This window comes from Hirundo rustica, chromosome 1 (genome assembly GCF_015227805.2).
Source record: "Hirundo rustica isolate bHirRus1 chromosome 1, bHirRus1.pri.v3, whole genome shotgun sequence".
In the NCBI taxonomy this organism is placed as follows: domain Eukaryota; kingdom Metazoa; phylum Chordata; class Aves; order Passeriformes; family Hirundinidae; genus Hirundo; species Hirundo rustica.
Window position 1 is genome coordinate 59303859 of NC_053450.1, and position 23238 is coordinate 59327096.

Here is a 23238-nt window from a genome sequence, read left to right on the forward strand (position 1 = left end):
TGGAGTGTATGAAAAACAAGAGCAAAAATTTGTAGGTTATGTTGATCCCTTCTCTGTTCATGGTTATGTCCCAGAAGAAGGAATAATGAGGTGCTGATGTGTGCCATTTTGAAACATCTCCAGCTGAGGGGATCCATGGAGAAGTTGATAGAGTTGCGGGGAAAAAAGTTCTTCTCAGGCGGAGTTCTTGAGCAGTAAGTTTGGCCCTCTTGTAGGCAGGTTTCTCCACAGCACAGCTATTGGAGACATGGAAAATCCAGTTAGCTGAATCTTCATTGTATCACGGGGTGCTGGTGTACCAATTTCACCCTTAGGCGCAGCAATTGTTGCATGTTCTGACCAATCCAGGGGTTAACTTGTGCTGTAGCTGGCATGGTGTTCCTCTTTTCTGGACTGGTGGGATTTATTAGGAAAATCGTAAGTTTGGCTGTGAATCCTTGTGTAAGGATGGTTGTCACTCACACAGCTGCATTTCTGTCATGCCATGATGAAAGATACTGTGAGTTTGAAGGCAGAATTTTAGGATCCTTTCCAATTTGGCATATCCTGTGATTCTGTGATCAGTGACATTTTTACTAACTTGTACCCATCCTTCCTCCCTAACCCCTGATTAGAGGCAGCAATATTGGGTAATCACTTTGACTGGCCTTAAAATAAGTAAGTAAATGTACTCACAGTTTTACAATGTACACTAATTTTCATCAAGGCTGTTTAAACATGTCTTGAAAAGTAGGATGTGTTTTTAGTCTAACTGGTAAATTCTGAACGAGTTGTCAGTACTGTTAAGATTTGTGAAATTCTCTAATAGGTATTCAAGAAGTTAACTTCAATGCCAGATAATATCTGTGCTCTGGAATGTAGTGAAAGGGAATTTCATACTTCTGTTTGTACTTGGGACTGCTTAGTTTTGATTTGTAAATTGTGTATATCATTTTTTCATTGGTTTTAATTTTAAATTACTGTAACACAACTGTTGAGGGATCTATATTTGGAATTATTGTACTTTTGTGATTGAATTAAGATAAAGGCTTGCAGTTGGTAGGTCTGCCCACCATCCTTCCACTTCCCCTCCTGAAAAAAAAAATTTAAAAAGCAGAAAAATAGAAGAAAATAGAAATCCAGTTGTACCTTCAGGCTTTCTATGCTTTAGCCCTAGTTAGAATGCTTGAGATATATTCTGTACTCCTATTTCTGAGTGGATTTCCTAGATGGATATATAGGAGTCTAAAGCACAATGAGATCTAAATTAAGGAGCTAACAGGATACTCTCAGCACCTCATTGAATCCAGTCTGCTCTGAGAAGTGAAAATTTCCTTCAGATGCCATATAAAAATGGGATTTCTAGGAGAATTTGGTGAGGAATATTGGAATTTATGCTAATTTCTTCCACACCTGTTGTCTTTTTTAATGTCTCCTAGAGGTGCTTGCAGTATTGGATTCTTCCACTCTTCTAGCCTTGTGTAAGCAGACAGGGTCAGGTAATGAACATAAAGACTAGATCTAGTTATACAAAACCTCTCCTTGTGAACCTAAGTATGTTGACATTATCAGCTGATACATGTCCATTTTGTATTGCAGGAATGTATAGGTTCAAGGAGGCAGAAAAGTGTGATAAGAAAAACCTGGCATGAACAACCAGATTCCACTGATGCATGAACACAAACACACCAGCTCACAGATACACAAATATTCTGAGGCTAAAATAAAATAGTTTCTTGGCAGTTCTTATTCCACTTAACTGGCTAATTGCCCAGCCTGATACTGGCACTGGCAGCATTACAGAGGTAATAATTTTTTAAAGGGTGAGCAGTTCCTCAACAATGTCTCTGATATCCTTCGTACAGATATCTTTTTCTTTAACAGCAGGCGTAGAAGTTTAGCTATTTTTTAGGATTGACATCAATTCAGTGCTAGGAAAATATGTACATTGAAATCTTCTTTGTGTGCTTGGAGTAAGTAGAGAAGACAGAATATTTACATTAAGCCAAATAATTTTCTATGCCTATTTCTTTTTTTGTAGGTTCTCTTAGATGAGAAAAGAGGTCTGGGGACTTTAATGAGCATCCTGTATTGTGGAGGTTTGAATAGAAAGTGCAAGGTGTTTCCCTTTTTGTCATCAATATTGGAAAGCAGTAGATGACCAGCTGGTGATGGGTTAAGGGATCAGCTTATAGAAATTTATTGTTCAGGGGGCTGAATAGCTCAGGGGATTAGTAAATGGATACAAATACCAACACTTCCAGACTGTCTGTTCACATTCAGCTCATCTTCATACTGACCACAACTTGCTACTGTCTGATAATCTTTTATAACTTCTCTTTGAAAAAGTTTGGTTCCTTTGTATTCCAGTGAAAGTCACCATCAGAAATGACATTTTGCTTTGTTGTCACATTTGAAAAAAATCACAATTGAAAGGGCATGGAAAATGAACTTTAAATAACAGCAACTAAAATTAAAATTGGTGGAAAATAGAGAGATATTAAGAATTACAGACCAGTGAACTGTAAGTGCTGGGTAAATTGAAGTTATATCTTAGAGTACAAGTCTAAAACACAGTCATAATGCCAAGGCAAACCAGTGTTACAAAGGATAAATATTTCCAAATATTTATATGTGTATGCAGGCTACCTTCTTGTGAGACAGGGAGCTACCTACTATGGGTAGTCTGGATAGCTATGCATCCTTTAACAAATCCCTTTATAACAAGACAATAAATACCTAGCTAACTGTTGTTTTGGAGGATTTTCTTTATGAATTAACGATTGATTAAAAAAAAAGCTTGAAACTTTTAAAAGTTAAGTGTGCCATTATTAAAAATCTCTCAGCTATTGTTATTTAATTACTGGAACCATTTAGGAGATTGTTCTGTTGAAACATTTAGTTGTTCCACTGAGGCAGTTTGTCCATTTCATAATATCTACTGTGCACTGGTCAAGCTGCACTTCTGATGTTTTATTTTTAAGGGTACAAAATGAGTCCTACAAATTTTGCACTTGACAAATACGTGATCTAGACAAAAGGAAGGAATTCCTTTTTTTTTCTAAAACAAATTTTCTCATCTCTTGTTGGATTCTCTGAAAGATGTGATCTATCTGTCTGCTTCACAAGAAGTTCTCTTGAACTTGTTTAGAAGACAAGTGCTTTCAGAAATTGTAGTTATAGAGAAATTTGCATTGTTTGTATTTGGGATTGCTCATATGTTTTAGGCACTCATTATGCAAGGTTCTGTGTGTTCTCATGGTCACTTCATTACTTCAGGACTGTCTGGGTGGTCCTCAGCTTTTAGCAGAATAGAAATCTTTGTTGCATTATTATTTTCTTCTATCTCTTCAACTGCAGTTTAGGTCAAACTTATAAAGAACTCATAAAGAAGGGCATGTATAAATTCTCTGAATTCAGCACACATAACCTGTGCTCAGCAATATATTTTTGAGTTTCCATCTGTTGTAGGGGGTCTTATGTGAAGCACAGTGTCTCTGCAGCACTGTCCCTTGTCAAGAGGAGCTCAACTGCACTGTAACATATTAGAGATTTTCAAGTCTTGCTAGGTCAGTGGCTTCAAAAATATTATTTCAAAAACTCATCAATGAATTTTAAAACATTTCAATAAAAGAAATAAAACTCCAGCAGTTTCTTTTTGGAGGATCGTGGGAGCTGGTAACTGCTGGAAATTTGTCTGTACAAAAAAAGACAGTTGCTTTTTATTTTTAGGTGGAATTTTTAAGTGAAGCTAAATGAAGTTTAATGGCTTATAACATTGCATGAATTTGTCAAAACTGATCAGCTGGATTGCTACACAATGAATACTGAAAATGTTCTGGTTTTTAGGCTTATAATAGCCTACAGCCATTCAAAAGTCAAAATGTTATTTGATGTTTTCAGAATGTTAATGAAATTATTATTAATAGCACATATATTAATCTTAATGATATATGTAAATATGGGAAAATGTAAAGCTCTGTTGACACCAAAATAATTATTCTGCTGCTGAAAGTAAACCTGGGGTTAAATTTCAGTGATCAAGCATAAAACAGTTTGCTCTAAATGTGTCAATAAAAGAATTTCTGATGAAGTTTAAAATTGTATACAGGCTCAAGAGATTCGGAATGTTTGTTAGTACAAAAAAATTGAAAATGAAAGGATGATTCTATTTGCTTTTAAATTAGCAGAAAATAGTAACAGACTGTTTGGATTAAGGAAAAAAGATGTAAAAGGCTTTGCTTTGTTTTTGTCTTGATTTCAGAAAATATCATATCTACTGGTGTGGAGGTTTTTTAGATGAGAGGGAAGTAACATGTATCATTCTCCACTGTGAATTCATCTGCTTAATAATTTGATTTGACTGGCTTAACTTTTCTTTCTGTGCTTTTTGCTCGTTTAAGTTAAAATGGTCCTTCTCTTGCAGTATACATGTAATTATTTGGTGGTGTTAATCAAGCTGTAATCTAGTTTTCATGCTTGCTTTCTTTTTTTTTAGGAAGGCAACAGGGTTATGTTCAAGGAATGTAGAGATTTCTTGTCTGTAGTTATATGCACTAAACAGCATGATACATTTTTTATTGTAATATCTATTTTTGAAAAGCTAAATGTTGGTAGCAGGATATGATCTCTCTATATTGCAATGTGAAAAGAAAGGGAGTGCACTTGGCTGTAAAGGAGAATTTCATGGCATTTTACCTGTTGAGGGCCCTGTAGAGCCAGAAGTATAGTGACTTGCCTAAGTGACAGGCAGTAGCAGCCGTGGTGTCACTGTGTATTATCACCTCATGCTAGCTGGAAGCACTCCCTGAAGCCGATCTAGGTTGTATAGTCCTAGATGAGGTCTTCATGGGTGCTGACCATAAAAAGTTCATCAAAGTAATGAGGCGAGGCGAGAGCTTGGCGCTCATGGGCAGAGCTCAGCACCAAGGAGTGTGAACTGGCTCCAGCTGTGACAATAAAACAGCAGGTGGCTGCTGTCATTAGGGGTGGCAGATGAGGCAGGGGACTAACATTCAGCCCACAAAACTCTCATTTGTTAGCCATCGCCACTGTACCATGCAAAATAGCTTCCATCTCAGTCAATTTTACTTTGCAAAATATTACGCAGTCGCCATAAGAAAATTAGAGCCTTGGGTTTACAGGTTCCTTGGATCTTATAATCAGAAAACTCAGTGCTCTCAGGTTATGTGGAAAATTAGACTTTTTTTTTCCCTTGAATAGTTTGAGGATCTTTACAGTAATTTTATAATAGGCTGTTTCCACCCCAGCATGTGTTTATCAGTTAATATTTTGGACTATTTTGTTTGTTACTCCTTTATAAAATCAATTCCATCCTTCCATTCAGCTATGTGTTGCACATAACATTGCCTCCTATTCAGTATTATAAAAGTTGCACACTGATCAGACTATTTCTGTCTTTATGTCTGTCCAGGCACAGACATTTCATGTAATAAATAATGGAGGTTTTTTGAGAGGAGTTCTGCTAATCTCAGAAATGATAAAAAAACAGAACAGGTCTTTTAATTTGTTGGGTATTTTTGTTTGCTTATTTCTGTTAATATAAAATGTTGAAGTATTTTGTATGTATTTAATCTTTGCAGAATGTTTTTAAACTACCTAAAATCTGAAGCCTTTCTCAGCTGCAGACTGTCCTGGTGCGGCTCATCCCTGCAGCAAGGCCCATGGGTGTCAGGGGTTAAGCTGCGGGGAGTGTGTTGGCTCCAATGTGAGAACCATTTTACTTGCATCCTGTTACAAAGCTAAGCAGAGAACTGCATGTTGGTGGTTACATGCTCTGTTCCGTAGCTGCAAGTGACCTCCAAGAAATGTGGAGAATTTGGACATCTGTCAGTTGTCAACGTGTTAAATTCTGCTGTAACAGGAACCCATTCATGAAAATCAGAATGTGATGCAACACTTATTAAAATGGAGTATCACAGTGTGCATTGGTACCTGTGTCACCTGGGCTGTCCAGTTCCCCTCCTACTGAAAGTGGACCTGTGGAATCTCATCATTTTGTGCTGGCACTTGAGATGAGGCTTAATGGAGCTGTGACAACATGGATTAGGAAGGAAAACCTCTTTAACTGAAACTTCATTTCAGGAAGATACTCAAAAAATAGTATTTTTTTTTAGACATGGTTTATGATGGGACCAGGCTGTCTCTTTGTATATAAAACTGAAGTTCTGTAATTTTCCCTGTTAACAATATACATTCCTTTTATTGCATTTTTTGGGTGGTTTGTAAATTCTTCTTCATTTTTTAGATAGCATGCCATAAGCTTTTGTTTGAACCTACACTGATTTCTCTTTCACTTCTTTGCTCATAAGTACACTCAGTGTGTGTATGTAGGTTTATCCAGGCCCTTGAGATCAAAGATGGTTTTTTTTCTCAATTCCATTGGGCACCTATGTAGTTCCTATATCTCTCATGTTTGATTTGTGGCCAGAAATGGTCAGAGTTAATCTCAGATGCTGGCTGGAATTGGAGCAATCTTTGCCAGAGAACATCTTCTGCTGTGTCACAGATATCATCTTTATGACTGTACTGACTTGTCTGATCTGTGTTCCTGTGGTTTTTCCAGACTGATGACAGTCTTCATACCAAGTGCATGCAACATCCTTACTGGACTGCAAGAATGTGGGCTAATTTTGTTTGTGTGTGTGTGTGTGTGTGTGCGTGTGTGTGTGTGTGTGTGTGCATGTAAAACATCCATCTAAATTCAGTGGGATTTTTTTCTTGCCTTTATTGCTCCAGTAGTAGTTATATCTCAGGTGAGTACTCTTCATCCCTTCAGTCCTGGCTTTGGATTTCTGAAGTGACTCCTGCTGGCCATCAGAGGAAAACCTGAGAAACACCACACTGCTTGGCAGCTTCAGTGATTCCCCTGCTAAGTATGTGACTGAGGTGATGAAAGGTGTTAGCATTTGCTCATGGGATAAGTGGAGTAACACCACTTTTACACCCAGAATTCTTACTTGGATAGACTTCTGTGCTGCTCTTCATATCATCTGCATGCTCTGTGATCAGTGCCATAAGTTGAGAGAGTTTTGTAGCTCTGTAATATTTGGATAGTGCATAACAGTCTGTCTGGTCTGCATATCATGATTTGCTCTGAGAGAGTTTCTTTCTTCAGTCCTTCTTCAGTGGCAGGAGGAAGTTGTTGCAACACTCCACTTCTGGGAAGAGCTGGACATGGCTGTAATGGGAACTTCTGGAAAGACTGAGATGCCAGTTGAAAATGAAAGCTCTGAGCTTTTACTTATGCTCAAGTAATAGCAAAGGTGTCTTCCAACAAAGAAAAATGAAACATTAATCAGACATACTTGTCAAGAGTTAGGTTGGCGTGATGACACAGGTGGTCCTTAGTCCCTGAGGTGTAGCAATGGCTAGGCCCAACAGCCCTTGGACAAGGAAAGCTGAAACCGTCCTTGTGCTTTAAGCATATTTATGGGTTTACAAGTATTAGAGGCATTTTTTGTGGACTGAATCCAGTCTGATCCACATAATAGCCTTTTTATTTCTTTGGGCGGAGCCAGTCAGTTCTTATTTGACCAGCCTGTTTTTAAAGGTTCATGCATGTGGATGATACTACTGATGGTTGCAGATTAGGTCTTGCTGTCATAGATTTACTATTTTTATGCAGCTACTTTGGCAAAAAGATATTCTGAAGTATTTTGTTTTCTACCTGAAGTCAGACAGTCTTGTGGAATGCCTCGATGTAAGGCAAAAAGGATGTGTTTTACAGCTGAGTTTAAGTCTTGGGAATAAACAAATCAACCAGCACTTGCTTTTCTATGTCAAGCAAAGACCTAGGGCAACATTCTCACTACTCTCACAGATCAAGCAGACTGCAGAGTCTTCGCTCCAGCCACCATCTATCACCAGCAGCATTTCAAATTGTGGGGAAATTGTCAATAAAAATTGTGTATGTCTTCTGATTGTGTATGACTTCTGAGCAGTTCAGTCATCAGATAGTGACCAATTTATTAATCTCATTCCTTTCTTGGTACCTCTCAACTTTGCAAAAGACCACAGGCACTGTAGCTGCAGAATTGACTGAGTTATGTATGTGACACTGCTACTGCAGGCCCTATGTGTTTTCTAGTTGACAAATCAACTATCTTTAAATTTGTTTTGATTTCCTTTAAAGACAGGAAATGATAGATTCTTTTGATGAGGAGACTTTCATTCTCAAGACAGCTCTTCCTGGAGAAGCTCTGCACGAACCTGTTAATTCAGTCTGCAGTGTGATTTCTGAGCCGTCAGGAGGAAGCTACATCAAAAGTGATTTTTCATTTAGGAATAGCAAAATATTAAATATGTTTGTTTGGTTCTATCAATTCTACTTTTAAGTAGAAGGTCATTGGGACATTCTTATTTTGAGATAGTCTTATAGTCTGTTTCTTGCACTTCCAAAAAGCACAGACTTTGCTCTTTGGGATCACTAGGAAGCTCTTTACAGGCTGTCTGCAGAAAGTCCAGTATTTCAAAACTTCTCTCAGGACTCCTGGAGATGTAGTTCAGCTGACTCACCCAAAAGATTGAATCTACTTTGCAGAATTTCTGCCTTCAAATATTAGCTTGTTTATCCTGCTTTGCTCTCCAGATGCTAAATGATGATGGAACTGATGCCTACTGCATCAAATTCTTTATCTGAAGTCCTGAGCATGCTAGGAAATGGACTGGATCATAAGTAGGAAGACAAGCCAGTGTTTGAAGAAAGTGGAAAAAATGAAAAAGTGAGGAATCAGAGTTATGAGAATGTTGGATATACAAATCATGAAAAGAGAAAAGACATAAACTGTGTCTTGGTAGTAAGGTTGGTAAAGCACTAATCTGGATCACAGTCCTTACAGATGTAAATATTCATTTGTGTTTTAAGCATTTCTACAGCCTCATTTAGCATGGCAAGTGTGTTTTCTGGTGATATCCTGGGTTTGGATGTTTGTATTAATCTCTCTTAAATGTAAGGCACTCCCAACACCGAACTTAGGGTTGCATTTCAGACTTTAGGAGAAGAGGTTCTGCATTGTGGTAGACTTAAGAGGTTGATAGCACTAGAGAAAGCACATTGTGTTTTTTTTTTTTTTTTTTTTTTGTCTTTTTTTTTTTCTTTTTTTTTAGCACTTTGTGCAGCTGTTAGATTACCAAACACCTGTTAGAGGTGACAGTTACAGATGCTCAATAACCAATGAAAATTAATACAACATGTGATTCTTTTAGCTTAGAAGTGATTTGGTAAGATGTGCTTAGAAATCTAATTACATACTGCTGCTGTCTACCATTATCACTTAACATTCATTAACTTCTCTGAATATTGAAACAAACATTTCTTGTAGTGGTACTAATTTTCTCATATATTTGTAAGGTGATTTTCTGACAGAGCAAACACCCAACTTTAAAGGTTTTGCCAGTGTTCAGCTATTTTAAGTTTGCTCTTCCAGCAAATAAAAGCAGAGTGCCATTTGTTTACTTACAGTTAACACTTGTTATTGTGTCTTCAAATATAAAACTTCACAGTTCCACCCTTAAGTTTCAAGTCTCTTTTATGTTAATTATGATTATCACTGGCTGGCCATGGCTTATTTCTGCAGGTGTCATTGAAGAGTACTTTCTGTATTAAAAATAAACTACTACACAATACCTTCAAACCAAAAAAGTTCAGAATGGACCCTTATCTAACTTGCCGGAAACCTTTTTGATTTCAGTTACAATATAGGTAGCTTCAGGTGAGGCACATAGGTAAGTGAGCTCCCTCATGGGGGAGGAAATTATATAAATACTGCCAGTGAATTTCTTTTTTTTGCCATAGTCCTTGCAATAACAGACTAAATTTCTGTCCTGGATGGTTTATATTATAACATATGTCTCTTAAAAGTGGGATGGTGAGAAGACTCAACAGCTTTGAGTTGCAAGATAAGCTTAAGTGGAACGGTAGAGGATGCTTTCTGTTTTATTTAGTTTGCTCTTTGTTTGTACCCAGCTCTCTTCCTCCAGAATATGTAAGAGGAGATAATTGTGCCAGTTGTGCTACTTTATGGCCATGGGGCTAATATTCCTTTGCCACCTTGAGAATAGCAGACTGTTGGCAGAGAGCAACAAGAATATGTTGAGAGATGTCTCTCTCTTCTGGTTGATAGATGCAGGAATATGCAGGAACAACACAGTCGATTGATTGATTGATAGCGTGCAACTCATCCATAATGATCTGTCTGATATAGCAGTAAATTATTCTTGAGATTGATGCAGGTCATTGAACAGCACATTGACAATCCTGTTGTCTGTCATCCTGTTCAAAGCAAGGCAGGAACAGTAGCTGCTGTGATACTCTAGTCTACCTTGGGTGCTAGCTGTATGCAGGTGTTCTGATAATACAAGTTTTTATTTTTTGGGCAGCTTGGCTTCATTGCTAGCTTGTTTCAAGTAACAGTAAGAAAGAGATGAGGTTTTTAGAAGAAAACACTGTAGTCATTGCATTGATGATTTAATAGTAATATAAAAACCACTTGAAAATGTTGGGTTTTAAACTTCAGTAGCAAAACTTCTCCATGGAAAAGAAGCCAATAAATAATTAAGAAACACACCTGATTGTTGCATGGAAGACTGTAAACACACTCTCCACCCCCCCACCCAAACCTAAACAACACCCTAAAAACCACCCAAAACTGAAGCAGAAAGGCTGATAGTTCTCAGAAATTCAGAAGGTATGTTGGTCTTTAGGGTCCGTGAATTACCGTGATATCTTCCCACGGTAATCTGGATTCTTGTTAGTTATGGCAAAGTCATCTTCATTTACCTCTTTTGGTTTCTCTTTTCAAGAGGAAAAGTTTGAATTTTCCATTTTGCCAAGTTACACACACTTGACAATGTGAATGGATGGGTATGTTTTGCTTCCCAGTTTAATTAGCAGCATTGGTGAGGGTGGAGCATAGAGCAGCCATATCCTTCTTTGACACATGGGGTCGGCAGGGAGTAGAAGGCAACGTGTCACAGCATCGCAGATGCGTGATCACACATGACTTGTTAACCTTTTGAAATGTTATTGATTTTTTTTTTCTTTTTTTTTTAACTTACAAAGAATACCCATCTCCTTTATTTGGAAGTAACCTGCTTCATTTGGCTAGTAAATGAGTCTGGAGGAAACCTCATCTATCCTATGTCAGGTTCTAGGACTTGACGTCCTGTCATAGAGGGCATGAAGTTTTTCAGATATTTGGATGTTTTCTACATTAGACTTCACCCTGCCAGATATTTACTTGAACCTGACATCTTGTCACAAAGGGCATGAAGCCTTTCAGACTGCTGGATATCTTCCACACCAGACTCTGCTCTGCCAGATACTTTCTTTTAAATTGAGTCCCTTGCGCACAGTCATGCAAGAGAGTTATCAGAGCCCCAGTCTGGACCCTTCAGAATCAGCAAACATCCACAAATGATGGACTTGAAAAAATTCTCAGGAATTTAGACTTTTGATGCATGGAAAGAAAAGCTTACTCGTTCATAGAAAACCATTGCTTTCTGGACAGTTCTGCATTTGCCTCTGTGCTCTTGTTCCTGAAGTTAGCCTGCTGAATACAAAATCCTGGTGGAGACATAAGATTTGGGTAGCAGCTTCTTATATAATTTGGAGAATTAAAAAACTTGAAGTTTTTTAGTTCATGTAACTGTTTAAGTAACAGTTCACTGTTTAAAAACTATTTGACTAGAGGCTGATTTGAATGTGTGAAGTTCTTCTTTTATGGGTAGAACATGCACAGTTCAAGTGCTTGCAAAAATCTGTAATTACATATGCAAGTTTTATTGAACATTCTGAAATACATGTGCATTGTGGTATTTCTTGAGAAAATGCCCCATTTCTTTCTCCTACTGGTTCCTGCCCCTGTTGGCATGGCTCCATGTGAACCACAGATTCAATTACAATTAGGGTTTCCAGTGTTTTTTGAGACAGAGTAAGAACAAGAATGTGTCACTAAGATGGTAAGAACCATAGATCCCACATTGTTAGTTACTTCCCTGAACATATCCCAGTCCCCCTTCTTGGCATGATCTGAGAAGCTTGCTTTGATTTTCTGGTTTCTTGCCTTGTGTGAAGATACAAGGACAGAAATTCAAGCACAGATCATGAGAAACAAAACCGGATGTGAGCAGGATAGTGTATTATTTCATTGTATTCTGTGATGATGTAGTTTTGAGATCCTTTTCTTCATTATTCCTTGATGCTGTCAGATCTCCCAGCTGATTCATCCAAAATGGTGAAACATTCTGTCCTTTCTATGTGCCTGAAACCTATACTAAAACAAAGTACTAAATTCTTGGATTTGTTTATGGGTTTGATTTCTTCTTTTTAAGGGCTCTCAGGCAGCTTTTAAAAACATCCTATGTACTTGGGTTATGCACTAGCTTACCTGTATTTCCAGAGTTAAATTTGTGTATAAGGAGGTTTTGGACAGCTTAAAGGAGATGTAAAGGATATTGAGAATATGAATAAAGGCTAGATATTCATTGTTATTCTCCTGGACTTTTCTGCTGTCATTGAACATTGTTGTCTGTAAGATAAATTCTCCAAGAGCAGTTGCAGAGAGCAATGTATCCACTGAGAAGTGATTTAAAATTGCTCTTCAGCTGCTCAATACCTTGTTTGTAGAGTCCAACAAAAATAAATTCCCGTGCTGGTCCTCCTCAACAGTTATGTGCAGTTAGAAAATGACTGGTCTGTCACCATGGCTTCAAGTGACTTTCTGGTAGAGGTAAGACGTAGCTCCGTCCCTGGAACTAGGCCAAGGCTCAGCACTTGGTAAACATGCAGGAAATAACAGGCTTCATGACTTTATGGCCCAGAATGCTTGTTTCGGGTTGTATGTGTGTGTTGTATATTTGGTTCTGTTTTTTGGTGGGGTTTTTTAGGCTTTTCACTAACCTAGTGATGTATTTATTCAAAAGGAAAGAGCTATTATGGATTCAAAACATAATAAAACTTAGAATCTTTTGCCTTCTCAAAGCAAAAATTTCACAGACAACAGTTCTCTCCCCACAGAGAAAATAGAAAACAGACAGTACATGACAGATTATTTCTGTTCCTTGGGTACAGTGATGATAAGCATTTTACATGCTGAAAAATTTGTATTACACTAGAATAAAAAGTGGAAGTAAAGATTGTTGCTTTATTCCCAGAATTAGAAGTTCCATTGTTTCTTTTGTACTTTAAAATGTGCTTTTATAACTGAAGACAAATCTACGGAGGCTCCTAAATCAGTTACAGACATTCTGAGAGAGAGTCCAAATACTATTTGAAGATTGCCATGGAATATGAATGGTCACGTTCCTACAAACCACAACTCTTTTAAAAGGAAACCAGAATATTCTGCAAACTTATTTTGGGAAAGGTGCTCATGTATTTATGATTTAAAGTAATTTTTATTTATAGCTTTTGTGCAAAAAGTTGCCTATAGGGAATGCAGATGCTATTCTAAAGCTCTGTGTAATTTTTCAACTTGTCTTTAATTTATCCTGTAGTTTCAACATAGAGTGTATGACTGAGGATGTTGCTAGTTTTGAAGCCAGAGTAGTTGAATATCACTAAAAAAGTTAACCCAACATAATGCTACTGCCAGAAAAAGAAATCCTGCCTACTCACCTTGTTCCACTTTTAAGAGGAGTCTTCTACTAGTCTTCCTACCAAATGAAGGGAGCTCCCAGTGACCATGACTTGGATGCATAGGCTAGACATTTCTGCCTGTCCAAGACCTGACCCGCAGGAGAGCAGCTGGGCTGTGACTTCTTCTCTTCATGTGGATTGAGGATGAATTTGTCCAGATTAGAGTTTGTACAACTGGTTCCAGGCCTCTATTATGGCCTGGTTTGCATGTATTTGAAACAGTACAGTATTGCAATTACAGGCTTTTTTCTACTCCTTTTTGATGTCCTCTTGAAACTAGTTCGTTTTTAGCATTTGACTCTTTATACTTCCTAGAATTAAAAACAAGAAATTTGGTGAAGCCTGAATTGGTGCTTACCGATTGCTGGTGGAAAGATTCCTTTTGATTTGAAGATATATGAGTGCAATAATTAGAAGCATTCACTCAGTGAGTCCTTTTAGATGCCAGTCAAACTTAAGATTAATTTAAAAGGCCAAGGCTAAGTCATGTCTATTCTAGCAGTAGCTTGGGAATAACCGATTTACCTCAACAGAGGTAAACAGCATAGATAAACCTTTTTTTTTTTTGACTACTAAACCATTAATTACCTAAAAACCTAGAGTTACTGCATGTATGGAAAACATTTTTGTGTTTCTTCTATAAAGCCAGAAAACACTATTACCACCTCTCTGAACATCACCTGCAGGATTTAGTAAACAAAACCAAATAGTTTCCACTTGTCTCTCTTTGTGTTTTTTTTGTTTTAATGGGTGGTCCTCAAACTCAGCATCCAAACAAGGTTGTTTAGACTTTGCTTCTTGTTTTATAATGCCTGTCTCTGTTGGCAGTTTTTTAATCTTGTTCTCAATTTCTCATGAAAATAGCAACTCTGCTTTTAAGATCTGATTCTCTAAGGTGGGGAACTGACCCTGAGCTATGCAGAGTGCTCCAGACTTGCGCTGAGGCATTGTGCACTCCTCAAATCTGGAGCCTTCCAGCCTTACATTAAAAGCTTAAAATGTTAGCAGGTGCTGAAACATGAACTGAGTCAGGGTTCATTCTATTTGTGATGTGTAACAGCAGCAAAATGGTTGCTAGAACATAGACGCAACAGAGAGGGGGCAGAATGCAAGATTAATTGCTTCATGTTATTACCAATGCCTTTGTCTTTGATTTTGCAGAAGGGTATGTCTATCTGTACCCCCCGCAGTTGTGTGGTGTATGCAATGGTCAGCCTTTGTTTGGAAGCTTTAAACAGGCTCAGAAACCAAAACGTGCTCCCCTAAAATATTGTGTAGCTGGTTGGGATCTTAATATCCCTTTACAACCCTGATTGCACATTGCCCTTTCACGGTAATTTAATTGAGTTTAGTTTTCTTTTAGAGAAGGGGAAAATGGAAGTTTGTAACAGGAAATAGAGGTATTACTAAATGAAAATATGTTTGGTACCTTCCACAACTGTGTGTAAATACTATTTCTGCAAGGGCAGTACATTTCATATGCCTTGTGCTCTTATTAGAACACAATTTTTTATTTTGTTGCAATTATTTTCCCTAGGTACAGTAATTTTGATGGCACTTGTGTAGTTAAGATGGTAACAGTGTAATAGATTATTCACAGTTGTAATGGTTATGATTCCATACTAATAAGTAGGGTAGGGAAAAGTATTTAGGATACTTTTAAAATGTATTTTTGTAAAAAATCAGAAAATTATATCATTTAAACAAGACAGTATTCTTACACCTTAAGGGATGCACAAGAGGGATTCTGTGTAATAATGTGCAAGTGCCTGAAGAAGATCAGACACGGAAAAGCTAAATTAACATAATTGTAAAGGAAAAGTACTGTGTCTTTGCTTTTGTGGCTCTTATACCCCATAGTGCTGGTGTTTTACAGTCCTTCCATTGTCCATTACTGCAAACACGTCCAGATGAATTCAGCGTTTAATGTTAAAAATCTTATAACATGCCAGTTTGATTTGTAGCCCTTCATATCATGGAATGCTAATTAAAATCATATTTTTGCATATGTCATGCCTTTCATGTACATATGCAAATACAGTCTATTGCCTTTCAGCTATTAGTAATTAACTTTATGAAGGACAGCTGTAATACATAATTAACAAAAATGTTTGCAAGCCCTTTTCACACTGAAAGTTGCAGCAGTAAAATTTTTGCTTATCAAGAGAACCATTTTAGTTTGAAGCTTCAGTCTGATATCTAAATTGTTGGAAGCAGTCACGTGACATAATTAAATTGATGTTATGGACTTATCAGCAGAAGAATAGTACTTGATAGGCCTCTGTCTGTTTCATTACGTATGTCACCAAAATGAAAGTAAATTATCTGTGTTTGGTTTGGTAGAAACATGATGCCAGGCAGTATGTATTTTGTTACTGCTGTTGGTGCTTTGAAGAATGTCTTTCCAGTTTGAACAATATTCCTGCTCACAGTGTATTCATGAATACGTGCTTCACGTTTTTCGTCCTTTTTTTTTCCACAAGGCTATAAAATAACTAAGGCTATTAATTTTTTTCTATGTGTATCTCTTTAAATAAATTATACAATGAAGTTTGACCAGGCATAAACAGTGATTAAAGCATCTTATCTTGCTGGTTTTTTCATGTTTCTCATTAAAAACAATGGAACTACCTGTATGAAGAAAGGTTGCAGGTTGGACCCATTAGGCTTAAATAAATTCAAAGGTTTAACTAAAACCGTATTACTTTATAACATCAGACAATGTTCTTTAGGTAAAATAGATTATATTATCAGTATAATTAGTGAGGTATTCTAATTTGCAAAGGGAAGCAGAAACAGGTTTTCCATTCTTTGTCCAATGATGCATGGTTGGGACTTGTAAGAGAAAAAGCCTAGGGACTGCAAAATGAGGGAATCCTGTTCGACTCCCCAATCGAAGTCACATCTTAGCAGAGGAGGGATTTTTTTAAAGACTCCCTTTAGTGAAATATGTTCAAGTGCATGCTCAAAACAGAAAAAAAAAAAAGTTTAATAGAATGATCTTTCTCATTTGCTCTTCATTTGACAGGGTGGCATTTGTGATGAAGAAGCATTTGAATACTCATTTACTGGGCAAACACGGAGTTGGCACACCCAAAGAAAGGTAAACTGCTTGAAAATTCTTTTTCGTTGTATCTTATACACTACGTGGAGATCTCTTCTAGAATATTTAGCTTACCCACAGTGAAGCCATCTGGATTTTTACCTCAACTCCAAGAGAGATCCAGCATGTTTAAATGCTCTGATGTCATGGTGCTTAAGACATGACTGTGGAAAGAAAGTCCACGTAAAAGGTGTAGTATTTGCACCTTTTGGGGCTTTTTTTTTGACAGGTGATACTATTTTCTCAAAACTTTCATAGTTGTAAATGTCCCTTTTGGTACAAAATCAAATTTTGTGTGGGTGTTTTGGTTTTTGTTTGTTTGTTTTTGGTTTTGGTTTTTTTTCCTTTTTTGCTCTTTCTTGCTGGCTTTGATGCTCATAGATTTATAAAATTATTTTCTAAGAGGTCAAAGCCACAGAGGAATAAAAAAGAAAGTTCCCTCAAGTGTTCTTGGGCAGGAAGGGAGATTTGGCATTTTCACTGTTTTTAAAATTAATTAAATTATGTTTTCAATCTGTACACAGCTTCTTATTCTCCAACTTTGTTTGCAAGCAGGTTAATTTTTATGTGGTTTAAAATATAACTGTGTTTTACAAACTCAATGGCACTGTGTTTGCAGATAAACAGATTTTGCTTCCGATTTATTTGGCACATTGTGGCTTAGCTATTGCTATTTCATTGAATCTTTGGGCCAACTAGCAAATTTATGTGTTTTGGACAGCCAAAAGATGGCATATTCTCTTTCAGCCTGGGTAGATGGAGGTGTTCATTGCTGGATACTTGATGCTGTTTCAAGTATTACTGCCTTGTAACTCATTCTTTGGGGGTAGGCTTTCATAAATAAAAAGTATTTTCTGGTTTTGATATGAAAAAAGAAGAAAATAAATGATAGGAGCTGTAGGAGAACACAGAAAAGCTCATTCTGAGCCATGTTCATTTCTTGTTAAAGACAATGGAATTTGTGGCCAATTAGACCCATTCCTCACAAGTTTGTCATGCTTAAATCACAGAGGGACCTAAGAGTATGGTTTTAAATTTACACCTCATATATGTCTTAGTTTGACTAAGCACTGATTTAGGTGGTGCTTTTATTTTTGAAGAGATTTCCTCTACAAAGGGCTTAACCATAATTTCCCTAACATGTGATTATTCAAGAGTTTTGAGATATTCTATTTAATCTAAAATACACAATGATGCATTGAAAAAACAATTACCATTTCATCAAAGCAGATATCATAATAAAGTTTATGTTGGTTATCTCTTGTCATAGCACAACAATTACAGTGCTTTGCTCTGGTGGCTTATTTTATAACTGGAAGCGTTCAACACCAATATATTCTTTTACAAGGGGGCACTTACTGTACAGTTATCATAAATACAATGTAGAGATAACTTGTATTACCCTAGTGAATATGTGCACAATAAAGGATACATACAGTAGATTTCCAAATATAGTAGCTAGCCTGAGAGGCATATTTTCAGTGGTGATCATCTTGAAGTGAATTCCTAAACAAGCAGGATGCTATAAACTAAATCAGTTGTTGCTGGCTTTTCTTTGGGTGTTTTGTTCTGAAAGCCTCCTGGCTGTGGCCATTTTCCCCATTGCTTCCCATATTCCTTCAAGGCTTTCTGCTGGCTGGCCAGCATGGCAGAAGGAGGAGGAGGAGGAGGAGGAGGAGGAGGAGGAGGAGGAGGAGGTTTCCAGGCCCTGGCTGCCCAAGGAGAAGATGAGCCCTGCTGAGGCCTGCAGCCTTCCTGTCCCAACTGCTGGCACAGCTGGGGAGGCTTTGCCTCCAGCATAGGCATGTGGAATTGGAGTGGCTTCATGCCCTCTCCTTTTGCAGTTTCTTCATCCATCTTTTGAGTATTTCTTTTCCACAACACCTTTTCAGGTGGCACTTCAGCTTAATGTGGAGCAGCACCAAACAGTAGTGGCAGAGCTTCAACAACAGTATAAATTTCTAGTAGCAGTCCCTCTCTGAGGATGGGGGAAGTTTAAGCCACATGAAATACTGTAGTAAATACCAAACCACTGTTGCTTTGCTTTCCACCTTTCCTCTCCTATTATGAGAAAGGTTGATGCCTTTTAATAGCTTTAGGAACCAAAGAAATCCTTCTTATGCGTGTTAAACCATCACTTTGGGCATAAACATATTATAAATTATGTTATGTAGTTTTCTTACCTATGTAAAACATTAATGCCTTGATTATAATTTTGCAAGCTTGCTATTTTTTAATTTCTCTAGGACAATATAATCAGTTTATTCTTTATGTTTTGAATTTGATTCTGCCCTCTGATACATTGCATATTATAGCAAATACTAATAGAAGCTAGCTAAATAGGCTGTGACAATTAAATTAATAATGCATTTTATTTGCAAGTGTTTAGTCTTCATGGTTTGACTGATATATGCAAAGATGGTAATTTATTAAAAGTAAATTCATGTAATTGTACTACAGAATTTGATGGACCAAAAAAAGTTGTCAGCATGACTATCATCAAAACCAGAAAATTGAAAAGAAGTTCAAAAGGGTGCTTGAAGAAAATAGTTATAACCCATACACCCCAAGAAACTGAGGCCCTTTTAACAAACTTCTTTGAATGGAATTGCTGGTGGTAAGCATTGAGATAGTTCTGAAAGGGAGAGAAAAAAATACATTTACAATTTAGTAAGCAGTACTTAAGTTGTGCACTCTCTCTACCTTTTCATCTCTTTTGGGTTTTTATGCACAAAAGGGAGGAGCTATGGAGGCTGTGGAAGTGTTTGCATAGACGGATACAGAAAACAAGTATAATTCATAATGAAATTGCTATTAAAACATCTTTTGTTTAGGTTATTTTCATTTTTTTAAAGACAAAATTGATTTAAGGGGAAAAATGCTGTGCAGTTGAAAATCACGTAAGTTTTTAAAAAATAAAAGTGTAGTAAAATGTCTGCATATTTCAGACACAAAACACCCTACTGCCTAGTCCATTATGGTCATTACCATTTAATAGCTAACTCAAAAGTGGAGTGTTTTAACAGAAAAAATTCCTCTAAGGTATATTTTCCTGTTATTGGAACTGTGATACTGATTTATTGTCAACTTGAATGTGTCTCAAAACTGGCATGTTATCTGCTAAGTCCAAGGCCAGTACGTATTTGGTACTTCAGTGTCAGTAATCTTCATGGGACCTATAACTATATCTTATTGGCAGGATAAATCTTTGGCTACACCTTTATTGTGTCTAGGAGGCATTGTGGTTGAGGACAAGGTGAATGCATCAGTAATGTTAATGATGCCAAATTCTCATTTCTGTTACATTGTTACTTAGGTGTAAATTGTGTCAGAACAAACAGATGTTTTCCTATTAAGATGTATACATCGACACACTTAAAAATAGGAGCAAGAAAATAAAAATAAATTCACTAAGTCATTCATCAATGCGATTGAATTCTGCCACTGTTAAGTACAACTCTGAATTTAGAAATTATTTTGTATGAAAAATGCACATAAATATTCTTTAAAGATTTTTTAGAGACACCATTAGTACTGTAAAAATAGACATTTTAGAGTTTATGATACTTTCTTAACTAGAGTTCTATCGGATACATCTGTTTAAAAAATTCTTTTGCTTAAGAAAAAGCCATAGAAAAGCCTTTATAGTTGTTTAATTACCTCATCTTCCTTATGAATTTTAAATAATGAGTTGCCTCTGAAATAACTTTATATATGAGTAATCCCATTGAATCAAATAGAATCATTCATATATAGAAAGTTACTGGTAGCAAAGTCACTGAATTGGAATATCTGTTATAAAACAATTCCTGTAAAGGTTATTAAAAATAATTTGATTTTGCAAGGTTCTGGTATTTTTCATGTGCTTTAAGAATGGGATCAGTGTTACAGTGTTTGTAACATCATATGAAGGTCATATGATTTTTAAATGATTTTGATTGGTTGAAAAAAACTGTTCAGTGATTTCAACTTGAGAGAAAGAGCTATAGCTGTGTAATAGCAACCTAAATACATTTGAGATACTTTGTCAAATAATGTTGGAATGTAACATACTTCTAAAATTTGTGTGTTTTTACACTTTAAAGTTAAAAGAAGAAATTCCTAGATGCCAGTTGTTTCACATGCTTGCATAAGCCTGTCTGAATTTTTGAATATTAAATTCTACTAACATGTAAATATCATAAAATAGACAAGACTGTAGGCATGTCAGTGGAAAGGTCTGTTGAGGTCTAATCCAGTTTGATGTTACAGTAAATTTTGCGTATACAAGTGGCAAAAATCACAAAGGGATGTGCTATACATCCATACGAAAGGGAGTGATTCCAGTCATATGTCCCAGCTTTCTGCTTCCACTGCATAAGTCAACCATGCAGGCCAAGAGGGTAAGGTATGTAATAGTTTTGTAATAACCTGGTTGTGTTCTGAAGGAGTGAGTTCTGTATGTGGCTGTCTCACAAAAGGATTTCCAGTTAGAGGCACTGGCAAGAAGCTACCTGTAATACCAGACAGTGGTGTGCTGAATCTTGCCTTCTACATTTGTCATCACCTTTTACTGCTTCTTGCAAGTGAGTTCAAGCTTTTTCACTGAAACCCAGCACTACTAGGTTAACTGGATAGGAATGAAAAGCTTTACTGAATTGATTATTTCCTGCATTTTTCTTTAAAAGGGTCTTGGAGAATTACATATTCATTCTTTGGAAAAGCCCTAAGGAAAGACATGTAGCTTTTTCTTAAAATATTTGGAAGTTTGTGATGAGGGGATGTGTATGTGTAAAAGACTCAACTTTGGCAGTGTTTGGGAGCTGAAGTTTTTGCTGAAGATGCATGCTCAGCTTGCCATGTTTTGGAGCCTTATCTGGCCTTTGCAAGCAGCATTTCTCTTTGGTGTTCAGCTCTTGTCTGGTGCTATACTATGTCAGAGTGTGAAACAGGTTCCGTAGGTACAGGTTCCGTAATCACTTGCTGGCTGAGTGCTTTTCTCTTGTCTGCGGCTGACCAAGGAACATAAGGACGCCATCAGGGTTATCACAGGGTACCTGTGATTCCTCAGGTACAGGAAGTAGAAGATGTGCTGAAAATTCACAGCTTTCCTCATGGCTTGCTGTCTGTACACACATATGCGTCTGCTTTGCTACAAAGAAATGAAGGCAGACATTTATACTTTTGAAGACTGCTATCACAAAGACAAGTGATGACTTTAGAATCTTTTCAGAAAGAAAAATAGCAAGTGAAGGACTGTAAAAGAATGAAGTTATTTTGCTACTACTTCTTTCATTTTTCTATCAAATCCTCGCAATAATAGAGTTTAATTCAGAAGGAATGGCAACCTGAAGTAAGTTTAATTGCTAGGTATGTGAGATGTTTTGGAAATTTCTGTAGTCAGCAACAGTCTTCCTGTTGTGAAAGCTTAGCTGATATGGTTAGACAATAGAGGGAGTACCTAATGGGATTCATGCTGCACACAGTGAGCACCTTTGGTTAATTTTAAGCATCGTAACAAGACACAAATGATGATCTCACATTCATAAACAATCAAGTATTGTCTAGAGCATAGGTTATTAGTTCCATTAGCAAGCATATGCTAGCATTTTCTGTGAATCTGTGGAAGACAGTGTGGGTAGTTGCTGAAAGTGCCAGCTTTATTTCACAATGGTTTGTTTCCAAGGAAAACACAGTTCCTTGTTGCATGCCGTCAGCCAAAAAGTTGTAAGCAGCAAACTGATCCCTCCTCTGTTGCAATCAAATGCCAGTAAGTTGTTCCCGTTGCGTGTCCCAGCTTGCTGCTTCCACTGTGTAAGGCAGCCGTGTAGGCCAAGAGGGTAAGGATTTGGATGGCAATATATCTCTAGATCCCTTTTTGCCTGCATGGGACTGGTAGCAAGGGACCTCTCCAGACAGTTCTGCAGTCTGTATTACACTGCTTTAAGGGTTGTATATTGTGACACTTAGAGATGTGAAATGTTCCATGTCTTGGGTGATACCATGATTCTTAACTTTGATCAGTCTATATAATACAACACACATATTTATTGAGAACGCTGTAAAGGAAATGGAAACGTCATCTCTTGACCATGCTTCAGTGAAATATTTTCAATACATTCTGAAGAATCAAGAGGGGTATTTTGTATTTCTGAAAACAGAAGTTCTGTGGCAAATGCTGTATATGACTGATGGTAGAAGCTTACTTTCTACTTTTTAGCCACATGCTTCCTAATTCTTGCGTCAAGTTATGATGTTATCAGGACTACTTTTCTGCAGCCAAAGCAGCTGCATAATTATTAAGTACAAATGTTTGTTCGTCTAGCTTTTCTTATGTTTCAGCATCTCAAGATAGAAAGAAAATGCTGGAGAAACATGTTCTGAAGTGAGCAGTACCATGAACACAATTCTAAAATCATCTCCACAGTGCTAAAATGTTTAAGAAACAGGTTGACTGAGACTTAAGTAGTAGAAACATGGAGGTCTTGTACTGTAAAGACAATCTTCTGCAATATAA

At 37.0% G+C, this 23238-nt stretch overlaps 1 protein-coding gene across 1 annotated transcript in view; it reads left to right on the forward strand.

The window, feature by feature from the left end:
• Window positions 1-23238, forward strand: part of ZNF407 (zinc finger protein 407) — a 337541-nt gene that overhangs the window by 114652 nt on the left and 199651 nt on the right. The window contains exon 4 of the mRNA XM_040073187.1: window positions 16668-16742. Coding sequence (XP_039929121.1) covers window positions 16668-16742 — 75 coding nt within the window. The remainder of the gene's footprint in view (window positions 1-16667; window positions 16743-23238) is intronic.